Below are 20,092 nucleotides of genomic sequence, written 5' to 3'. Positions count from 1 at the left end.
GTGGAGCCTTTCTTGCCTCACCTGGACCAAGACAAAGTACCTCTTCTTCCACCTCTTCCAAACGTTCTTGCCCAGAGCCCACAGGTATCTGGGAAGGCACAACAACGTGGACCGGTGACGGGAAACTCAAACTATAGTCGGTGGGCCACGCGAACGGCCCTCCCCCACCTCGGTGGGCCGCAGGCTTCACCCCGCGCTCACGGACTCGCCACGACCCCTCGCTTCGCCCGAGACCAGCGGTGGCCGACCGGTGTCTCCCGAGCCACCGCACCCGTAGGACGCACAATCTCAGTAGTAGCAAAGAATAATAAATGTCTCCCGTGCTGTGCCGAACACTGTCAATATACACACACGCACTTATATATACACTTGGCTTTTTGCAGAACTCAGGGGTACTTTTTGGATATTGCTCTGTTACAGGTTGCCCACCCTGCCATCGAGACACTGAGACCAGGCCGCCACCAGGGGCACCACGGGACACACGAGGCCAGTGGGCCACCGCCAGGGGCTCCACGGGACACGTGAGGCCAGTGGGCCACCGCCAGGAGCACAACGGGACACACGAGGCCAGTAGGCCACCACCAGGAGCTCCACGGGACGCACGAGGCCAGTGGGCCACCTCCAGGAGCACCACGGGACACGTGAGGCCAGTGGGCCACCGCCAGGAGCACAACGGGACACACGAGGCCAGTGGGCCACCACCAGGGGCACCACGGGACACGTGAGGCCAGTGGGCCACCACCAGGGGCACCACGGGACACGTGAGGCCAGTGGGCCACCACCAGGGGCACCACGGGACACACGAGGCCAGTGGGCCACCACCAGGGGCTCCACGGGACACGTGAGGCCAGTGGGCCACCTCCAGGAGTTCCACGGGACACATGAGGCCAGTGGGCCACCTCCAGGAGCTCCACGGGACACATGAGGCCAGTGGGCCACCTCCAGGGGCTCCACGGGACGCATGAGGCCAGCGGGCTGCAGGTTGCCCACTCCTGGCGTAGTCGACCTTGGCATTGTGTTTATCCATTACGATACACAGACACATGCGCGTGTGTGTGCGTAGTTGACTAATATTGGGCATTTGTCAAGGCAACATGGTCCGTGACACCAGTCAGATTCTTTTTCAAACACAGAATCACACCCAGAGGGCACGTTCACAAGCTATCCCGTCACCACAGAGCACGGCGCTTGCACAGCGGCGGTGACGGATCTGTCATGACCAGCAGAAACATTCATCCGCTCGAAAGGAACCTTTTACCCCGTACGCACACACATACATACAACAACACGGGCGCTGTTGCTATGTCCGCCCGTAAAAATAATCCACACAAAACAAACTGTATCACAGCAACTTTCAAACTACCTTCGTGCATAATAAGTAAGCGCAACTGCCAATTGGGTTTTTGCGGCGTATAAATGCGATCGCATCTCAAGAGGCTTCATAAAACACAGTGGTGAGCTTATTTATCTTGTTGAATTTTTCGTTTGATAGAGTGCTGTCTGCAACCATTACTGTCCACTCCATCTCTCTTACCTCTATAAAGAAGATGGGTAATTGCCTAAAACGTCACCTATTACCGCAGCGTAAGAGAGGCAGGTCAGTCATACACAGAGGAAAAGAGGGAGGCCTTTAGCCTGGACATGAATCAGGACTCGACACAGCACGGACGACTGAGAGACACGAGTTCCAGTTACTAAACGGACACGAGCGTTGTTCCAAGTAATAATGACATAACATACTAGTCATATAGCCAGCGGACCTTGGATATTATGCATGTATGTTGAACTTCTTTCGCACCGTACGTAGCCAACCGTGGTAATCTGAGTGTTTTGTCAGAACCATGTGCTTAAGCAGTCAAACTCTGGACTTTTTGGGTCTCATTAGCAGAGTTAGGCCTGTTCACAATTGCTGCTGGGTTGCCCGATGTTGCAGGAGAGGGAGCTCGATGTTCTTGCATGAGCTGACAATTGTGCGAGCTACCGACCTGTCAACTTACATACACGTCATCATACGAAGAAGAGATGAATAAATAAATATGTGTACAAATTAGTGTTCATATTTATGGACAAGTGATTGCACTATGCATCCACAATCACTCGCTTAGTTAAGCAAAGTCACAGTGTCTCTGATCAAATGAGACTTTTGGCAACACGCATATCCATTGTCAGCCTGAGTGGTGAAAACGTTACATTCATACGTCAGGGGCAAGTCTATCCACAGGACAACCACGCGTTGAACTCGGAACCTTCTGGTTGTGGGCCGGTCTCTGCCACAGAGCCACCTTGCCAGGCACCACAAACTGTCCCAATGTCCTTTTACGAAAACTGAAGCGAAATATACAAATTATTCCTTGTGATGCATGACTTAACATGGGCATAGTTGATTCTAAAAATATATCATCATCAGCACCATCTATGATATTTGCACTGGTGGATGAAGGCTTCCCCAAGCCATCACCATCCCTGTAAATATGTATTTATATATATAAATATATATAAAAAATATATTTACAAGTATATTCCATCAACAAGATGACAGCCCATCCTGCAAAACAACACCATTGGCTCTTTCGTATCCATTAGCAAGCAGACGGGACGGACACCTCAGCTACTGAATCCTCCTCTGGCTTGTGCGGCATAACTCAACACTTAAGACAAGTCTTCACAACGCATTACCCTCAACGGCACAAGTGGGGGGGACGGGGGGCGGGCGGTTGTGGTGGTAGTGGCTGTGGCATCAGCTGCGGACCGGCTGCTCCCTACAAGCGGGTAGAGGAGCGGCGGGAGGCGATCCGGCCACGGGGGGTGACGAGACGCGGGGCCGGGAGCTGCGGGCCGCACGGCCGCCCTTCGTCATGCGCAAACGAATCGGGTCTTTGCCCACGGGCGAGTTAGAGAGAGGGTCGGGGGGGGGGGAGATCGTTGGCGTATCCGCTGATCACTCTCGGCAAACGTTGTCACCGCCGCTCGGCGCGCACCGCCGGCGAGAGGCAATCTCGCGTGTCAGGCCCGATTTAGCGGCCTGGGCCTCCGCTTGTCCCCCAGCTGTCAGAGATGCGCCCAGGTGTAAAGAGCTCGCCCGCGTGAACTTTTCATTTCATTTGAAGGCCACCCTCGTGGAAAAGAAGTTAAGTTTGTGCGGGCGGTGAATTGTGCGGGCGGTGAATTGTTCGTAGAAATATTCGCTCTCTTTATGCAGTCTAAAAATAATAAAATTAGTTACTTGTAGGCCGCTGTAAAAGTTGGCAATTATTTAGTGTAAAGCCACGACATTTGCTTCGCAATTTACTTCGTTCGTATACGATGCATGCGGGGCCCGATGCACGAGGCTGTTACGGCCATTTGTGGCTAATGCCACAATCCGGCAAAACAAACTGGAGACGAAGCGGGCCCCCTGGCGCTCGGGGAACTGCTGGAGCGATTTTCAGCGCATTCGTGTAAGAGCGTGCACGTGTTTAATTTATTTTGTCTCAAAAGTTGTCGAGCTGTCTTTGTCAATTTAAACTCCTCGTGCCTCTATAGAATAATAATGCCAATGCAAGAACATTTTGCCAACGCCTCCATATCACAGGGTTTCAGCCCTGGGGCAGGCGTGTGAATAATATTGTCTGTCATTCCAAGGCCAGCCGAGGGTTACGACGGACGGCAGTTGAGGTGTCTGTAGCGATATATATGACAAGGTGTCAAGAATACTTTAAGTTTATTTTCAGCAAGGTAAGATACATGTCACGGCAAGTGGTGCTGCTGTGGTTGGCGCTACGAACCCGGCGATCCAAGTTCGATTCCTTGCACAGCTATCACACGAGTGATATCTGAACTGGGCCTGAACTCCCCCTTTCACCAACCTACACACTGACAAGTTTGGTGAAGTATGGTCAAACAACCTCTATGATCAGCACGACATGGGGAACGCGTTGTATGTACAGCTGGCTGACACCTGGATAGGGACCCACGTCCCCCAGCGGTGCTGGCTTTGTGCCAGCACCGCTTATTTGTACCTTCTATTAGAGGACTTAACACAATATGAACCATTCATATTTAACCTACTTCATTATATTGATGCACATATGCGCACAACGTAAATATCCCCATTTCGCCGCAGATACCGATGGGGCATTTACGTTAGAGAGCACCTATTAACGCTGCCACAGCAGACGTGCACAATCAAAGACAGACAAAGAATCCCCCCCCCCCATATAGCCTTAACAGACTGTTGGGGCAAGTGGTGTTGGATGAGATGGGAAGCATTCGTGGGTGATTTGATGGCAGGTGCTCAGACTGACCCGCAGTGCTTGAGGTTCTGGGGTTTGTCCATGCGCACGGCGAGTTTGATCTTCAGGTCCTGGTCGGAGCTGTTCTTGGGCACCACCATCTTGTGGAATTCGGCCGACTTGGTGCTCGTCGGGGTGGGGTGCAGGATGACCTGCAACAGGAAAACAAAGCGCTGAGCGAAGACTACACTGCTAAGACGACACGCTAAGACGACACGCTAAGACGTCACGCTAAGACGACACGCTAAGACGTCACGCTAAGACGTCACGTGAAGACGTCACGCGAAGACGACACGCTAAGACGTCACGCTAAGACGTCACGCTAAGACGACACGCTAAGACGACACGCTAAGACGACACGCTAAGACGACACGCTAAGACGTCATGCTAATACGACACGCAAAGAGCCAATCGGCAGGTCGCGTGTGGTGTGGTGTGGTGAAGCCGAAGAAACCTCTGGAGGGGCTCTCCCGAGCCCTCCTCTAGTGGAGGCCCTTCTGCCAGCTGTGACGCGAGCCAGCGATTGTCCATTGCGGGGCCACACCTTTACCTTTTACACGGGGAGTGGTGGCGCAGTTGTCAGCGCACGACACAAGCTATCGCTCGCCACTGATGCGGGCGGGCGGTGTCTGAACTTGTCGAGAGGAGTTGGAACTCCACCAACCCGCGCTGTCCAGCGTGACGAAGCAACGTGAACAAAAACAACTCCCGTGACCGACCGGGAGTGGGGAGTGAACCTTCGCCCAGCAGTGCATCATTCAAGGGGCCATTCACGTTCGTGTTGTGGACTGAATCGCTCACCTTGCCCAGTTCCTTGTCCTCCAGGGCCAGGACCCCCGTGCTCTCCGTGAAGAGCTTGATTTTTACGGCCGGCAGGGGATGCGTGGTCGTGAAGTCTCCCTGCGTGCCCCATCTGACAGAAGTCGGGCAAGACAAGCGAGCGGTGAGCGGGAGGACGTTGCGTGCGTGGGAAGCACTTGAAAGACGAACCGCGACAAAGCGAAACCTGATTTGAGTTTAGATTCTGGCTTTGCTGGAACTGTCGTATCGCTGGCCATGACAGGGCTACGCAGTTTGTTTTTTCCCTTCTAAATTCCTCCCAGCTGAAATCTTTCAATTGGCAGCACACAATATGTGTTGGCAACCCTTGGCCAATGGTGGACATTCCACATTCCCATGGAAGGGGACCAGCATGTTCATAAGACAACTGCTGTTGACCTTTCACAAAGCGGTTTGCCTGCTTAAACAAAAGATGCTGGAAAACACTGAACTATATTGATATAACTGAACTATATTGATATAACCTGTCAGGCTAACAACCCTTGAATGTTATTTTACCTTAACACGGTTAAAACAGACCCTTGCCTATTATTGTATTCGTTTATTGCCCACAATATGCCACGACTGCACATTTGAGTAACCTTCCTACAACGTAACTGCTGTCAGGGTTGACCTAAGCCACATTAACGTAATGTGCATCACAAAATATTACAATATTTTAAAAACACACATGTAGCAATTTTTATTTTACTTTGCGCAACATAATCATTGGCAGGTTTGACCGACACTCTATCAGGATGTGTCACCACTACCTAAACACAAAATAGCAGCGTCTGTGGATTTTCCAGCGACCAGTGGATGTTAGCATCGCCCCACACTGGTCACGTGGGGTTATTGCACGTTCGTGCGCTTTTCTTGAGTCTTGCGTGGTTTTCTTGAGCGGCTCTGCTGGGCTGCACGCGGGCCACGCTTTGTTAAATCCATCTTCACGCAGCGTCACTGCTCGACGTGCCCATGAACACGGCCAGCCCTCTTGTCAGTCCACCGCTACGCCAGTCTTGCATGGGGGGTCGTTTGAGCGCTCTGGTCAGTACGGCCCGGGGTTCAAGTTCAAGTTCATTTATTAGGTATAGCCCTGTGAGCCATTCTGCTCTTGAATCGGGTGCAACCGCAACAAACAAAAAACAAAACCATGAACAAGAAAAGATCTTAAAGTGACTATGTGCAAACAGAAAATCCAAGAAAAGACAGCAAAATATTGCAAAAAAAGTACCGTACACCAACACTGTGTGCAAAAATCCCAGTGGGATGCAAGTCAAACAACCAACAACAACCACAAGACAACTTAGATGAAAGCCATCAGTCTAACTCTGTACTACAACAAACAAACATGGCCAAACCGAAAAACTTTTCGAAAATCACCAAAATAAAGCCATAACAGCAACGAAACAGTGATCATAGGAACTGTGACCGAATTTTCACAATAAACGATGTAAACAACATGTACTACCAAACTCTGCAGCCATAGCTGGGAAGGCAAGGATCACAGACGTGGGGGCGCACAAGTACAGCGCAACAATAGATCGCGCTGCCCTGGCCTCTGCTGCCCACCACGTAGCCCCACAGTCTATAGCAACGCCTACACATTGACAGACAGACAAGACACGAACGAACAGATATATTGGATATAGAGATGGGCTAACATTCAGTCAGATATATGGATAAAGAAACTGTCAGGCAAATGGACGAACAAAAGACTAATCACGAATCAACAGACGGGTGATGAGACAGACTGAAACATGGGCAGAAAGAGAAAGAGGCATACAGACATGTGGACAGACAGACAGAAAGACAGACGTGATTATAGACAAGAATCGATAGGGATGGGTGAAAAAGACAATCGAATGATCTGACAGATATAAGAAAACTAGACAAATGTACATCAACAAGGATGGACCTTATAAACAAATGGGAAGTGGGAAATAGAGGACGCAAATGGAGAGACAGATGCCAAGACAGGCAGAGAGGCAGACGCATGGACAGACGGAAGGGGAGACGCGTGGGGAGGACAGGCTCATGGCTGCTCACTGTGGCTTGGAGGCCTCTGCCTGGTCCGTCTGCAGCTTCTCTCCACCCTCCACCTCCATGGTGCAGTAGACGATGCGGTTGGGAGCCAGCGACTTGAGTCCCATCACCTCCATGATCACGATCTGCGCGAGCGCGGAGCGATCGGCCCCCGGTGAGCGCGCACGCGAGAGCGCCGGGCAGCACGGACGAACGCGGTCGCAGGAGAGACGCTAGGATTGGAGGAGCTTAACCACAGGGACCCCGAATATTTCCGCTCTTCTCGACCAACGCGCGGGCACGAGGTTAACGCGTTCGGCGCGTTGCCGAGGGATACAGGCAAAGCGTGCCGTTAGCCGGCCGTGTCGCACGTGGCAAAGTGCAACCGCGTCGCTTTGGTCAAGATCAGCAGCACGGGGGAGACAAAGGTGGCCAGGCGTGTGTGCCCCCCCCCCCGCCCCCATCCGATTAGTCTGATGGAATATCCCAGCTCCTCTACAAGTGTGACTGGGACATTCAACCGTGCAGAGAGAGAGACAGAGAGAGCCCATCATCAGCGCAGTAGTTGGCGTCTCTCTGCACGGGCATCTTGGCTTGCGCCCCGCCCCCCTACCCCCCCACGCACCTCGAGGCTGAAGGCGAGCACCACGTCGGACTTGGACAGCTGGTTCTCGTTCTCCTCGCCCATGTCGATGAAGGACGAGTTCTGCGAGCGCCGCAGCTTCTGCAGCTTGAAGTCGGAGCCGCCCTTGGCCACGGGCATGCTCTCCAGGTTGGCCATGAGGAGGTTGACGGCCGCCTTCAGCTCCTCGATGTACATGCTCTCCATCTCCTTTTGGACAAACTGCGGGAAGCGCCGCTCCTTCGTGCCAGACACGTGGACAAAGACAAAGATCGCCCTGCTTAGCCTACGCAGGCTGTTGGGGCAAGTGCTGTTAGCGAGCACCCTATGAAGGCCAGCATAGCACACGAAGGGTTGGGTGGCCAACACCACGCCAGGCCGCCTTTGTCTCCCCAGTGACGATGTTTACACACCGCATCAGGTACTAATTTGAGGCTGAGTCAACCTAGGGGAGGCCCAGGACCGGTTCAGATAATCGTCAATGGTGTTGGCCGTGAAAGGGAATCGAACTCGGGTCACGAGGTTTTTAGCGCAGTGCGCGAACCAGTACACTCCCGCTCCCCACAAACATACACACACGTAATCTCACATACACGCACGTACACTCACGTACACGCACGTACACACACGTACACACACGTACACTCACGTACACGCACGTACACTCACGTACACACACGTACACTCACGTACACGCACGTACACTCACGTACACACACGTACACTCACGTACACACACGTACACTCACGTACACTCACGTACACGCACGTACACACACGTACACTCACGTACACACACGTACACTCACGTGCGGTGCGATCATTCCGGAGCACAGCCAGAGAGGGCCCCTGCGTGTGGATCCGGACCGGTAAACAGCGACAAGTTTGGGTGCAAACAGTGACGTCACCGGCGAGCGTCTGAGTGCCAATCCCAAGGACAGAAAACTCGGGGATTTAATCCCAACCAACGAAAGAAGAACGCTCGTCAGCATCGCATCGAATCTGCATGCCCCATGGCAGATCTGTCCAGGCGCAGCAGCAGCGAGGGAGGGTTGGTGGATCACACCAAGATGGGCGGTGACACTCCCTTCACGTGGGCATCAAGGAGCCATACCCTGGCTTGCCAGCAGAGAGCGATACAGCAAAGTGAGGATTAGTATTACCTGTCCTTTCTGCATGGGATCGAGTGTTACCCCCTCGCACGAGTGGGTTCTCTTCGTTGTGCTTCGGATTCCGCCAACATCTATAAACACTCGTTAATTGGCTGGGGGGGACAAACAAAAGTAATACATAGAGGACTGCAGAGCTTGGGTAATTGTTGGTCACCGGCTCACCGCCAAGGCTGCCTTGCCGCTTTTCTGCGATTTTGCGATGCATTCCTCAAGTACGACGCAATATAACAAAAACTAAACGTTACTATTATTGTTAAACTATGCAAAAAATAGCGTGCTGGTTCGGCTAAATTAGGCGCTGCACCTAACTCAGCCAAACAAGTGAAAATCAAATATTTAGCGAAAGAAATCAGTTCGTGAGGTCCCGTGCCGGCGCCTTCAACCACTTGATATTCCCGGCGCCTGCCAGCAGCGCACGAGTCCCGCCTGGCGTGCCAGCACCTCCACACGTGCACTGTGTCGGTGGCGCAGGCTGCAGCTGGAGGATGAATGATTGCCCCTCTGCACTGCTAAACCAGATTACACTTCAATTCCTCTCCCCCCCCCACTGCTGGGCACAAGCCAATTGCACGGCATCTCTCATTCTTTCCCATTATCCGAGCCAGCTGTCCTTCCTGGTAGATATTGCATGGGACTGCAATAGGCTGCGATATAAGATTCTTGATGTCGTGTTTATAAATAGATTGTTGCAATTACGGCAAACTCAAATATTTAGATGCCCCCCAACCATCACACCCTACACCCCCCAAGTCGTTCTAAGTTGTTAATAATAAAGCAGGGCGAGAGGCAAGGATCGAATGGGACAGACAGGTGGACTGTCTGATGGATGCTGCCCCTCGGTTCTGGCATAATGGCAACGGGCCTTGTGCTTTGGCTTCTGCCGTGGGCTGCACGGAGCCCCTGGGGCACTCGGGGTGTTTCATACGCCGCGGACACCTTTAGCCCCAAGCGGTGCGCGCAGGACTTTGTGAATGGGCTCGCACTGATTGCAAACACCTCGGTCGCAATAATCCAGCTGCAAGTACGTCGGCTGAAATGGGGCGCACGTTATTGAACCGCGCGATGGCCCACTCGGCGCTAGCGGTCGTGTATTTGGCAGTTTAGTGGCGACCGTTTTGCAATTCTACGGTACAATGCCCCACTTTGGTAAATCCCCATGAAGAATTAAAGCTGCGATTCCGGCCGAGCCAGACTGGCTGCGTGCTGATTACACTGACCTGGCGTATATGCCAACATCCACACAGTCGTCACCCTCCCCTCCCTGCCATAGGAAAGTGGAATTTCGAACACAGATCTTCTTGGTTCTTTCGGTAAAGTCACGTAGAAGGGTAGTAATAAAATAATAAAAATAAAACATAATAATATAATAAAATAATATAATATAAAAACATTTTTTATTACTACCCTTCTACGTGACTTTACCGAGAGAACCAAGAAGATGAATCCCTACAGTCACGAAAGCTTTAAATCGAATTTCGAACACTGACTGAAGGCTGTGAATGGAGATGCGTGCGACGCCGATGCTTGACGAATCACCGATATTCGTCAGCTATGGGGCCCTGGGCTGTGAAGCAGTCAAATGAAAGGAACGGCAGAGAACTAAACTAAACTAGCTTTTTTATTTGACCAGGTAAGGCCCTACTGAGCTATGTAACTCTTTTTCAAAAGCGACCTGGCCGAAAATACTAGCTCAGCGATGTGGCTTATCATGATGAGGAAATGTACAGCATCAGCCAAATACTATGAACGAGTGATGTTGATTCTAAATGTGGAGGGAAAAACCGGAGGAACCTAATAAAAGTCCACGCGACCACGGGGGGGGGGGGGGGGTTGAGAGAGAGATGTACAAACTCCAAATGAATGTCTGTTGAAGGCGAACGATACGGCAGTCTATCCCTCTCGACGAGCTCTACACGATGCGCTAATCAAAGTTTCTAAGTTGTGTTTCTTCTGCGCATTCGTCCTCGCCGCTGCGCTTGGACGACACGACAAGAGAACGATCCGCGCCAGGCGGGTCGCAGCGTTGATGTGCGCGGTGGGACGGAGTCGCCAAAAATAAATACGTTAATTAATTACGATTAATACGTTTATTCGGGACCCCGGGGTCCTGCCATAAGGTTCAAATATACAACGGGCGTCAGGGTCGGCATCGAACCCAGGCGAGGTAGTTAACGTCTCACCGCCGAGTTGCCACTTGTGCCCCACCGTTGGGAGATGTTCAATATTCACGCCGTGCGGCGCTTGTGGTATGCGCAGTGGTGCACTGTATGCTTCTCGCACTCGCAACGAAATAATTCACAGAGAGAGAAGATAAAATAACAAAGAAACAAATCCACCACCAAGGACACAGAGAGGAGGGCAGGCAGCCAGGGTTATTGTAGACGTGTTGTTATCATCGTTGGAAGTTGACCCTTCCGGTGAAGTTTCTTTGTTGAGTCCCACACAAAGACACCACCTGGCCTTGACTCTTCCCTTATCAGCCATCGCCACGTCAACCCATTACCGTGATTTTAGAGAGATCCTGAAAGGCAGGGAGGAGTGTCGGTGCAGTGGGGTTATAGCATTGCCCTGGGAGCCCGGCAAACTGATTTCCATCCCCGGCCACGGCTGACGTTCAGTCGTGAGCGATGTCACAATCGGCCTTTGCGACGCACCCAATCCCAACCCACCCAACCTTTACCGGCCTGCGTGGTGAAGTATGGTCAAACAACCCCCATGGCCGACACGCGGAGGCGTTGACAAACGGTTGTGGATTTTATTATCAGCTACTACCAAAAAGTCCCGCCCCGCCTGAAGCGATTTTAATGATTAGTGCTGGCCAGGGGTTTGTTGAAAGCTGGACATTATTATTATTATTTTCAGCGCGTGGGGCATTGCATCTAACGGCGTGTTTATCACGGTCAAACCCGCAGTGTCCTCGTTTCACCACAGAGCCGGAGCACCAAGGGATGGATGGATCGATCTTGATTTATCCTTACGGATTTCTTGGCCTGAACATTAATATAAAGTGTAACTACAAAATACAAATACATATGCACACACACATGCTCATAAGCAATATCACTAACAATGACTGGATGTGACAGTGTCCTTAACAAGCATATGACTAGTTGCATTTATGTTTTCACTGAGTTATGCTTTCGCTCAATAAGTGGTTAGCAAGGAGACATGAGGGTAACGAATATGTAGCGCCGATCAATGCCAGCGGCCATGGGGATGTTTGCCAACATTGTAACGTGTAATTCTTCAGGGTGGAGATTACATTATTTTTAAAGATTCTAATAGTTCATTTAAATGACTGGTGCTGCTGTGAAGTTTCACTTACAATTCGTAGGCTCTTAATCGAGAGTTAACGCACTGCACTCGAAACTCAGTGGCTCTCACGCACCGCGAAGTGAACCCAAGTGACCCTCGTTCATTTCCTGTCCGCAGCTGACATGAGTGGTGGTGGTGAGTGATATCTGAACCACGGTCACGGGCCTTCCGACTACATCAACCCGCACTGACCAGCGTGGTGAAGTATGGTCAAATGACCGCCATGACCTGACACGGCATAGGGGGGCCTTCATCCAGCAGCGGATTGGCAAAGGTGGCTGTAAAAATGCCATCTGTAAAGTCGTGCAATAGCTCAAGGAATGTTCTTTACCCAGGAAAACTTTTTATGAGTCTCAAGTCTGCTTTTTAGGAAGGTCCTGCGCTGACGTGTTTGGCCAATTGACAATTGCTTGGCACGTGAAAACAAACTCCGCACAGATAGACTCAAGAATCCAACTTAAAGAATCCGTTCAGCATTATCATCAGCGATGGTCAATCCGCTGCTGGATGAAGGAGCTCCCCAAACCGTCACCGTTTTTACGGCCCTGCGAAGTGGAACATCCAAATAGCACCTGCACACCACCTGGTTTCATCGCTGGTTCTCCACGGCGGATGTCCTATCGGGCGCGCTCCCTCCTTTTGCTGCCACTCCGTCGCCAGTCTCGACCGCCGGCCATCGTCCCTTCCGAAGCCCACTAACACTTGCTAACAGGCGGTGCGACGTCTCCATTCCCGCAGTCTCCGTCCCTAGTGCCCCAGCTCACTTCCTGTTGTTGACTCGCTCGCCATCGCCCCCCCTCCCCCCCTCCTGGATCCCGCCCCTCGCCGACCCCCTTTGTCTTCCCAACGATGCCTCATTACTTTTCAGCTGCCCGGATTTCTGTTGCCCCTCTCTCCCCCCGCAGCCACGACCAGACTTATCCCAACCCGTAAAGCGCCTTAGCAAGGCGCTCTATGAATCTAGATGAGATGAGCTCGACAGCCACTACGATGTCTCTGGCTTGCGCACTTTCTCTAACCCACGTGGCCATTCTTCCAAGAATGCATCTCTCCGCACTTCTTCGCGGCAAATTTCAGCCGGCCTTTCCACCGCCTTTGGTGAAAGTCCTAGACTCCGAGCCGTCTGTCATAGTCAGCCCGGCCAGCCTCCCGACAGTGTGACATATTTACTGTTCATCTCTCCGTTTTGTTGGGGATCTCACAGAGATCAGGCTCAACGGACTCAAGTTGATTAAGGAATATTCCCCAGAGGCAATGACAATGACAGGCCTAGCATTAGGCATCGTTTAACACGAAAGTGGCAATTACGTTTTCCCGGAAGAGACGGCGGAAGGGGAACACGTGGATGGGATTTTGCGATTGTCTGCATTGGCTGCCAAAACGATAGTGAAAGAGAAAAAATGTCTTCTGGCAAAGCGCACGATTGAGTAAATTCTTGATAATTCTTGAAATAGAGCCAGGGAAGAGCATAGCGGATCATTTGCATGTCATGCTGGTAAACTGGGGTGGATATCGCTGTAGTAATGAGGTTCTGCAGAAGAGAAAAATGCAATATTCACGGCTGGTGTCTCAAATGTTAAACCATTCCTGGAATGTCGCTCGCCTTGAACAAAGTGTCTCGACGTCCCGTGCCACCGTGTGCAGCAGCGGAAGAAAAAGGTCATTTGATGACGCCCATTTTAAGGGGTCGTTTCCATTTCAATGAGCAAAGGAAGATGAACGTGCAGCCCTGTGATGAGTCACTGATGATCCGGATCAATGCCTCCCCACCCCATGCCTTTTCAGTCACAGGTACTCTTTGACCATACTTCACCATTTCTGGTCATTGCTGGATGGTAAGTAGAGGAGGTGGAGTGGGCACTCAGATACCTCCCTGTCGCTCCACTGCTGGATGAAGGCCTTCCTACGCCGTTTCAATCACGTGGGCGGGGGTCGCTTGACCATACTTCACCACGCCGCTCGGCGCCCCATCAGCAGCTCGGAGATCACTCGCCGTCGTCGATGCTGTTGTTGTTGTTGTTAGCCGCGGCCAGGAATCGAACTCAGGTTGCCGGGCTCAACGGCACCGTACGCTAACCACGCGGCGACACCACTCACCCTAAAGGTTTCAACGAATCAAATTGCGATGCACAAATAAATTTAAAACAGAGGGACACTTTGCGAAAGCCACTGACAAACGTTCAATTCAGTTTCAGTAGAGAGTACTGAGTGAGGCATTCAGAATGCTTGGAAGAGAAGGAGGTAGCAATGTGAAAGTCACACATGCGCTTTATGTTTTTTGATTTTAAAAAAATTCCCTGACCAGCGGACAACTGTTCTCTTGACGACTGGTTAACTTTAATACGCAGCGAAGGATAACAACGGTGGCAATCAAGGGGACGGAACGCGTGCCCTGCGTGCGTCCTCGGTGGAGACGGAGCCACAAAATCAGCTGGCGTGCAGCTGCGAGTTGGGAGTTTCACGCCGCAGGATCGTGAGAGACGGCGACGGCTTGGGAAGGCCCTCACGCAGCGATGATGATGACGATGACGATGATGTTGTTGAGAAATATAATTTTATATGCGCTCACAACCCCTGTAACGAGGCCCCGCAATGATAAAAAACTATTCAAATTGCGCTCGACATTTCTGTCACGCACGCCGTGGCGCTTTCCAGCTGCAGTAGTCACCTTCAAACGTGTGGTGGCACTGCAGCATTGCTAAACGACATTAAAACCCACGAACGTTTGATTCATTCGCAGCAGCTGGCAAGTCCGAGAGCAATTTGCTCGAGTCTGATCACTCGCAGAGCGGCCGCCGGTGGGGTCATCACAGCTGGAGTCACAATCCAGAGGTCGCCGGTTCGATGCACGTGTGCACCTTGAACTTCTTTCCTCCCGTGCGTAGCCAACCGTGCGAATCGGAGGTGCGGGAGAAGGACAACAGACTAAGCACAAAAAGCATTTCTAAATAAATACCTTCCGACGTGGCAGTTAATTCAAATCTCGCTACTTTAGACACGAATAGTTCGGTTTGTAAAAGGCGGTCCACACCCGGCTCTCCTCCTCCTCTTTACTCCGTCACCATGTCGCACGAGACGAGCATAACTCTCACGTACTTTCCACCTGTGTCGCTGTCAGATATCTCCCAATTGTTTAGCGAACGCATTAACTTCACATGCGTGACTTACAATTCTTTTTCATGTCACAATACATTTCGTAACACACGGCCGCGCTTTTTTAGTTTTTGGGGAGGGAAAGTGACGGTGTTGTCATGTTTTTTTTATCTCGGTCCAAGGTCTACGTCACCAACGCGCTATCAGACGCGGTTCGCACGCGTAGATGAAAGGTCGCCTTCTATTCAGATCGCAACAAGAGGCAGCAATCTCTTTCGTGAACGGACACTTTTGCCAAAACTCCGGTAGAAGGGGCTCCTCTGTCCCTGTGGGAACCGGGTCGAGTATTTCCCACGAGAGTCTCACCGTCCCAAACAAAGCAAACCTATTCACTCTTCTTCTTTTTAAACCAAACCTTACGTTGTTCGTGGCCACGGGGAGCGGCACGGGATGTAGGAGGATCTTTACGGTGGGCGACAAAATCTGGGGGGGGGAGGCTCTCCCTGGGGCCTTGATATGCAAATTCTTTTGTCAAGGCGCCCAGCTTATATATATGCTCCAAGCTCGTGTGCTGTTTCATTCAGACTCTGTCGCCTCGACGTACCTGGTTTTCACCTGAGGACGGCTGCTTGCGTTGTGGCCGAAACGTCGTGAGAATAATTTTATTATGTTTTATTTTTATTATTTTATTACTTCCCTTCTACGTGACTTTACCGAAAGAACCAAGAAAAAAAGGCCGAGAAGCCTGGGAACCCAACGTCGCAGCGTCGCAGCGAGATTGTCCACGAGGAGGCGTGGCCTCTGCACGGCACAACGTGAGCGCTGTCACGAGCAGCAGCAGCAGCGTGTTGTTTGACTGTGACTCCCATTTATAGCTCTTTGCACTCCGTCCGAGATTTATTCTCCATTACTTTCACCAGCATCCCACTGCTGCCACTAAAAGCTTATAATAATAATACAATAACGCTACTTCACGCTTTTGTCACGGCTGGATGAAGACCTGCCTGTCATAGAGATGTTTTTTTTTAAAACCATACTTCACCGCTCTGGCCGGTGTGGGTTGTTATTGTTGAAGGAGGAGAGCCCAGACACCATTCAGATACGATTCGTCACTAATATTATCCGTAAACAAAATTAAAATAACGTAAGATCGTCCGTTATTTAAAGAATAAAGCCTTAAATGATGCTCAAAATGCAAATGATAATTTTAAACGTAGCTTTTGCTGTAATGCGTCGAACATTACAACGCTCTGTAGCAAAGCGGGTGGGAAAGTGCCGCACATTTCAAATGTTCTCAATGTTTTTAGTTTTGTATTGCGTTGTCGTACGTGCAAATCACTCATCGGGGAACAACGCACAAGGGGGAAGGCACCCCAATCGGTCAGCTGGCACCAACAATTGCTCAAGTTCTGTGGTTCTCTACATATGAAGACGTCTTCAGCTAATGAATGAGTGTTTATACACGCGGGAGGAAATCGGAGCTCCCTGAGAAAACAGATAAAGGTGCAGCCCTGCAATTAGGAGTTCGTGCTGACGAGACGGCCTCCTGTTCCACGCTGGCCACACGTCTGGGGAGTGGTGGGGGATGTACCCACGCTGCCCCCCACCGAGCGCGACTTGCCGATCGAGTGACCTGTGGTGTGCTGCCCATTTACCGTTCGTGCCGTGGAAGAGGCGCTTTAAGGAACTCGCACCGGAGGAAATCGAACCGGCGACCTCTGGATTGCAAATCCGGCGTGCTAACGGTTCCACCGCGGTGGGAGCTTCAAAAGCTGTGGAATAATTTGTGCGATTTGACGAAACAGGATGGGCTTGCGATTGCGTTTGCGCACAGGGAAGCCTTGCTGTGTTTGCATACTCGGCATGATGAATGCATTTTTTATGGGGCAATAAAACGAATGGTTGCGGCACAATTCACATTCACAGAGCCGTGCACACCTGGTGTCCCTGGCTCAAGTTGGACTTAAACAATAACAAACATCGGATTCGGAAAATTCTCAATGAGGCTCCCTTACACTTGTTTATAATTAGTCACTGTCTCATCTGGCTTTTAATGCGCGGCAGGCCAATCAATTTAGCCTTGTGATATTGGTGTAAAACGGGCGATGCTTACAAAGCTAGCCGTGGGCTGTGTGGCATGCGCAGTCGAGCAGATGGGAATGGCGCACTGACGCAGCCCATGTGGGGAGAGATAGAATCTCTTAGCCGTGCCTCAAGGCCAACAGGGAGGGTGCGGAAGAGTGCAGAGTGGCCAAAACCATCGGTGTGGATTTTCTTCACGTCTGCTCTCACCAGGTGGCACTGTGGCAGAGCGGTTAGCCCACAAGCGGGAAGGCCGCGAGTTGAACTCCCGGTCGGAGGGCAGGCTCCACTTAACCTTTAGTTTTGCTTGTTTTCTTAAATATATATCGCGTCGTTCGTGCAAATTTGCATCTCGTAATCGCTGAGGAAGCACAGGCGAGCTTGAAGGCAGCCAGCCAGGCAAAGAGCCCAAGCTCTGCAGTCCTCTATATATTAAGATTTGATCAGCCAATCAACCTCTATGGGCTTGATAAAATGGGTACAGCTTTGTTGAAAATCAACCGACGTATCCAAAACGGGACGGGTATAAACTTGCGCTATGCACGTTGCAATTATATATTTTGCTCAAACATGTTTCCTGTCAGTTTCCTGTCTCTCTGTAACTGTTGGCTTAATTTCAGGAGCAGCTGCGTGTAAACGAGAGCATCCAAGTGCGTAATTATACTCAACGAGATTTCCCAGCCGAAGGGCCGTGATTCGTTGCAGGTACACAGAGCGACACAGCGCGACGTGAATTAGATGTCATAATTCAACTTTGATAATTACATTTCCTACAAAGTATTCCGAAATACCCCCAAAAAAAACACCATTTGCCATCATCACGTCGCACAAAAGCATTAGAAAATTGTAAATTGCCAACAATTGCCAACGTGCATTTGTCAAGGAGACGCAAAATTGTCCGCACAACACCGGCGTTGCCTGTTCGTGCGTCGTCGTTGATTTAATTTACACCAGTATTTGTGTACCTGGCGCTCTCGTTGATTTAGTTTAGTGACACTTATAATGTGCGTTATGACAAGAGCCAAAGTTGAAATGGTAACCATATTTCCACTGATTAGATTTGCGCGGATCACGAGTCTGCACGGAGGTGAGTCCCACCGCTTAGTCGGGGTACGTTAACGTGCACGCGTACAGTACATATGTGCAAGTGTGCGTACGAATACACGCGCGGCGTGCGCACGTGCGCGTGCATGCGTGCACACACGTGCGGTCGTGTAGCAGTTGGCACGCTGCGCTATAAACTCGGCGACCCAAGATCAATTTCCCGCTCACGGCCAACACCAGTAACGATTATCTGAACCGATCCTGGGCCTTCCATAGGTGAACTCAGCGTCAAATGAGTACCAGGTGCGGTGTAAACATCACCACTGGGGAGACAAAGGCGGCCGGGCGTGGTTTGGCCACCCACCCCTTCGCGTGCTGTGTTCCGGCCTTCATAGGTGCTACTCGCTAACAGCACTTGCCCCAACAGTTTGTTCAGGCTATACATGGGGATCTTTGTCTTTGTACGTGTGTGCATACCACGCGTACGCGTGCGCACAAGCGTGGGTACACCGGTGTGCGTGTGCGCGCATGCCCAGCGAGGACCCCTACCCGTGCCATTTGCTCTGCCATCTGTAGCCGTCCGTCCAGCTCCCGGCGGATCTGTGCTGCCTGCTCGTCAGAGTTGTCGAGCTGCGGGGCAGGAGAACGACGACAACGGAGGGGGGGGGGGGGGGTACCACAAGGTGACAAAGAGACAAGCCACACGCTCGCCGCACAAGCACGGCACGCACACGACACACAAAACACTGGAAGGTCGTGGGTTCAGTCCTGACCCTGATGCCTGTATATTTGGAGTTTGCGTGTCTCTCTTCCTGTGGTCACGTGGATTTTTTCTCAGGGTCCTCCAGTTATTCTCTCCACATTTAGAATCGACATCACGCGTTTAGAGTACTTGGCCGTGATATATTTCCACGCGATAAGCCACTTCGCTGAGCTATCATTTGTGGACAGGTCGCTTCTGAAAAATAACGATATAGCTCAGTGGGGCCTCAGCTGGTAAAATAAAATAAAAGTTTAATTTAGGTGTTGTCTTTCCCCCATACATCCGATTAGCACGGTTGGCTGCATACAGTGCGAAAAAAGTTAAACATACATACATCATATAAACCCATACTGGTTACCCGTATTCCTGTACAGGGAAATTGAGTTTTCAGGTCCATACCGCGTACAGCCGTTTCAATACGAGCAAAAAAAAATCATAGAAAAAAAGTGTATTGTTTAACCATTCATCATGTTCCGTGTTTATTGTGCATCCACATATCAAGCAAACAGCAACACCAAGCATGCACGATCACAGACAGTAGCATGATAAGTAGCATCATACATGAAACAGTTTTTTTATTAGTAACACAAATTTGTCTATTTGTTTGTGTTTTTCCCTTGTGGTGATGGGACTTTGTAGGATGAACATTGAGATTTATAAGGGCACGGGGTGACCAATACGGTCTGAATTGGTCTGTAACAAGGTAGGCACTGATAAGGGGTGACAAGCATGCATAAGCAGCGATGCTCTGCAGTAAACATTATTCTCAATATTTAGCTCAGCCGCTACAAAGCCCTTCTGAGCAACTGTACGAGCAGGCTCAGCTTTGTGTTCGTCGATCCACTGCTGGATGAGGGCCTCCCCACGCCGTACATGTCGTTGACCT

At 50.9% G+C, this 20,092-nt stretch overlaps 1 protein-coding gene across 22 annotated transcripts in view; it reads right to left on the bottom strand.

The window, feature by feature from the left end:
- LOC133351733 (calcium-dependent secretion activator 1-like) overlaps positions 1–20,092 on the bottom strand; it is a 363,205-nt gene that overhangs the window by 93,738 nt on the left and 249,375 nt on the right. For all 22 annotated transcript variants that reach the window (XM_061567171.1, XM_061567172.1, XM_061567170.1 and 19 more), the window contains exons 5-10: positions 18,993–19,073; positions 7,741–7,977; positions 7,140–7,261; positions 5,073–5,184; positions 4,284–4,423; positions 22–88 (exon numbers count right to left, since the gene is read on the bottom strand). In XM_061567171.1, coding sequence (XP_061423155.1) covers positions 22–88; positions 4,284–4,423; positions 5,073–5,184; positions 7,140–7,261; positions 7,741–7,977; positions 18,993–19,073 — 759 coding nt within the window. The remainder of the gene's footprint in view (positions 1–21; positions 89–4,283; positions 4,424–5,072; positions 5,185–7,139; positions 7,262–7,740; positions 7,978–18,992; positions 19,074–20,092) is intronic.

Source organism: Lethenteron reissneri, chromosome 38 (assembly GCF_015708825.2).
Source record: "Lethenteron reissneri isolate LAM-NWPU_2019-01 chromosome 38, ASM1570882v1, whole genome shotgun sequence".
NCBI lineage: Eukaryota > Metazoa > Chordata > Hyperoartia > Petromyzontiformes > Petromyzontidae > Lethenteron > Lethenteron reissneri.
The sequence above is the reverse complement of the archived record's forward strand: the minus strand, read 5'-3'. Positions and strand labels throughout refer to the sequence as shown.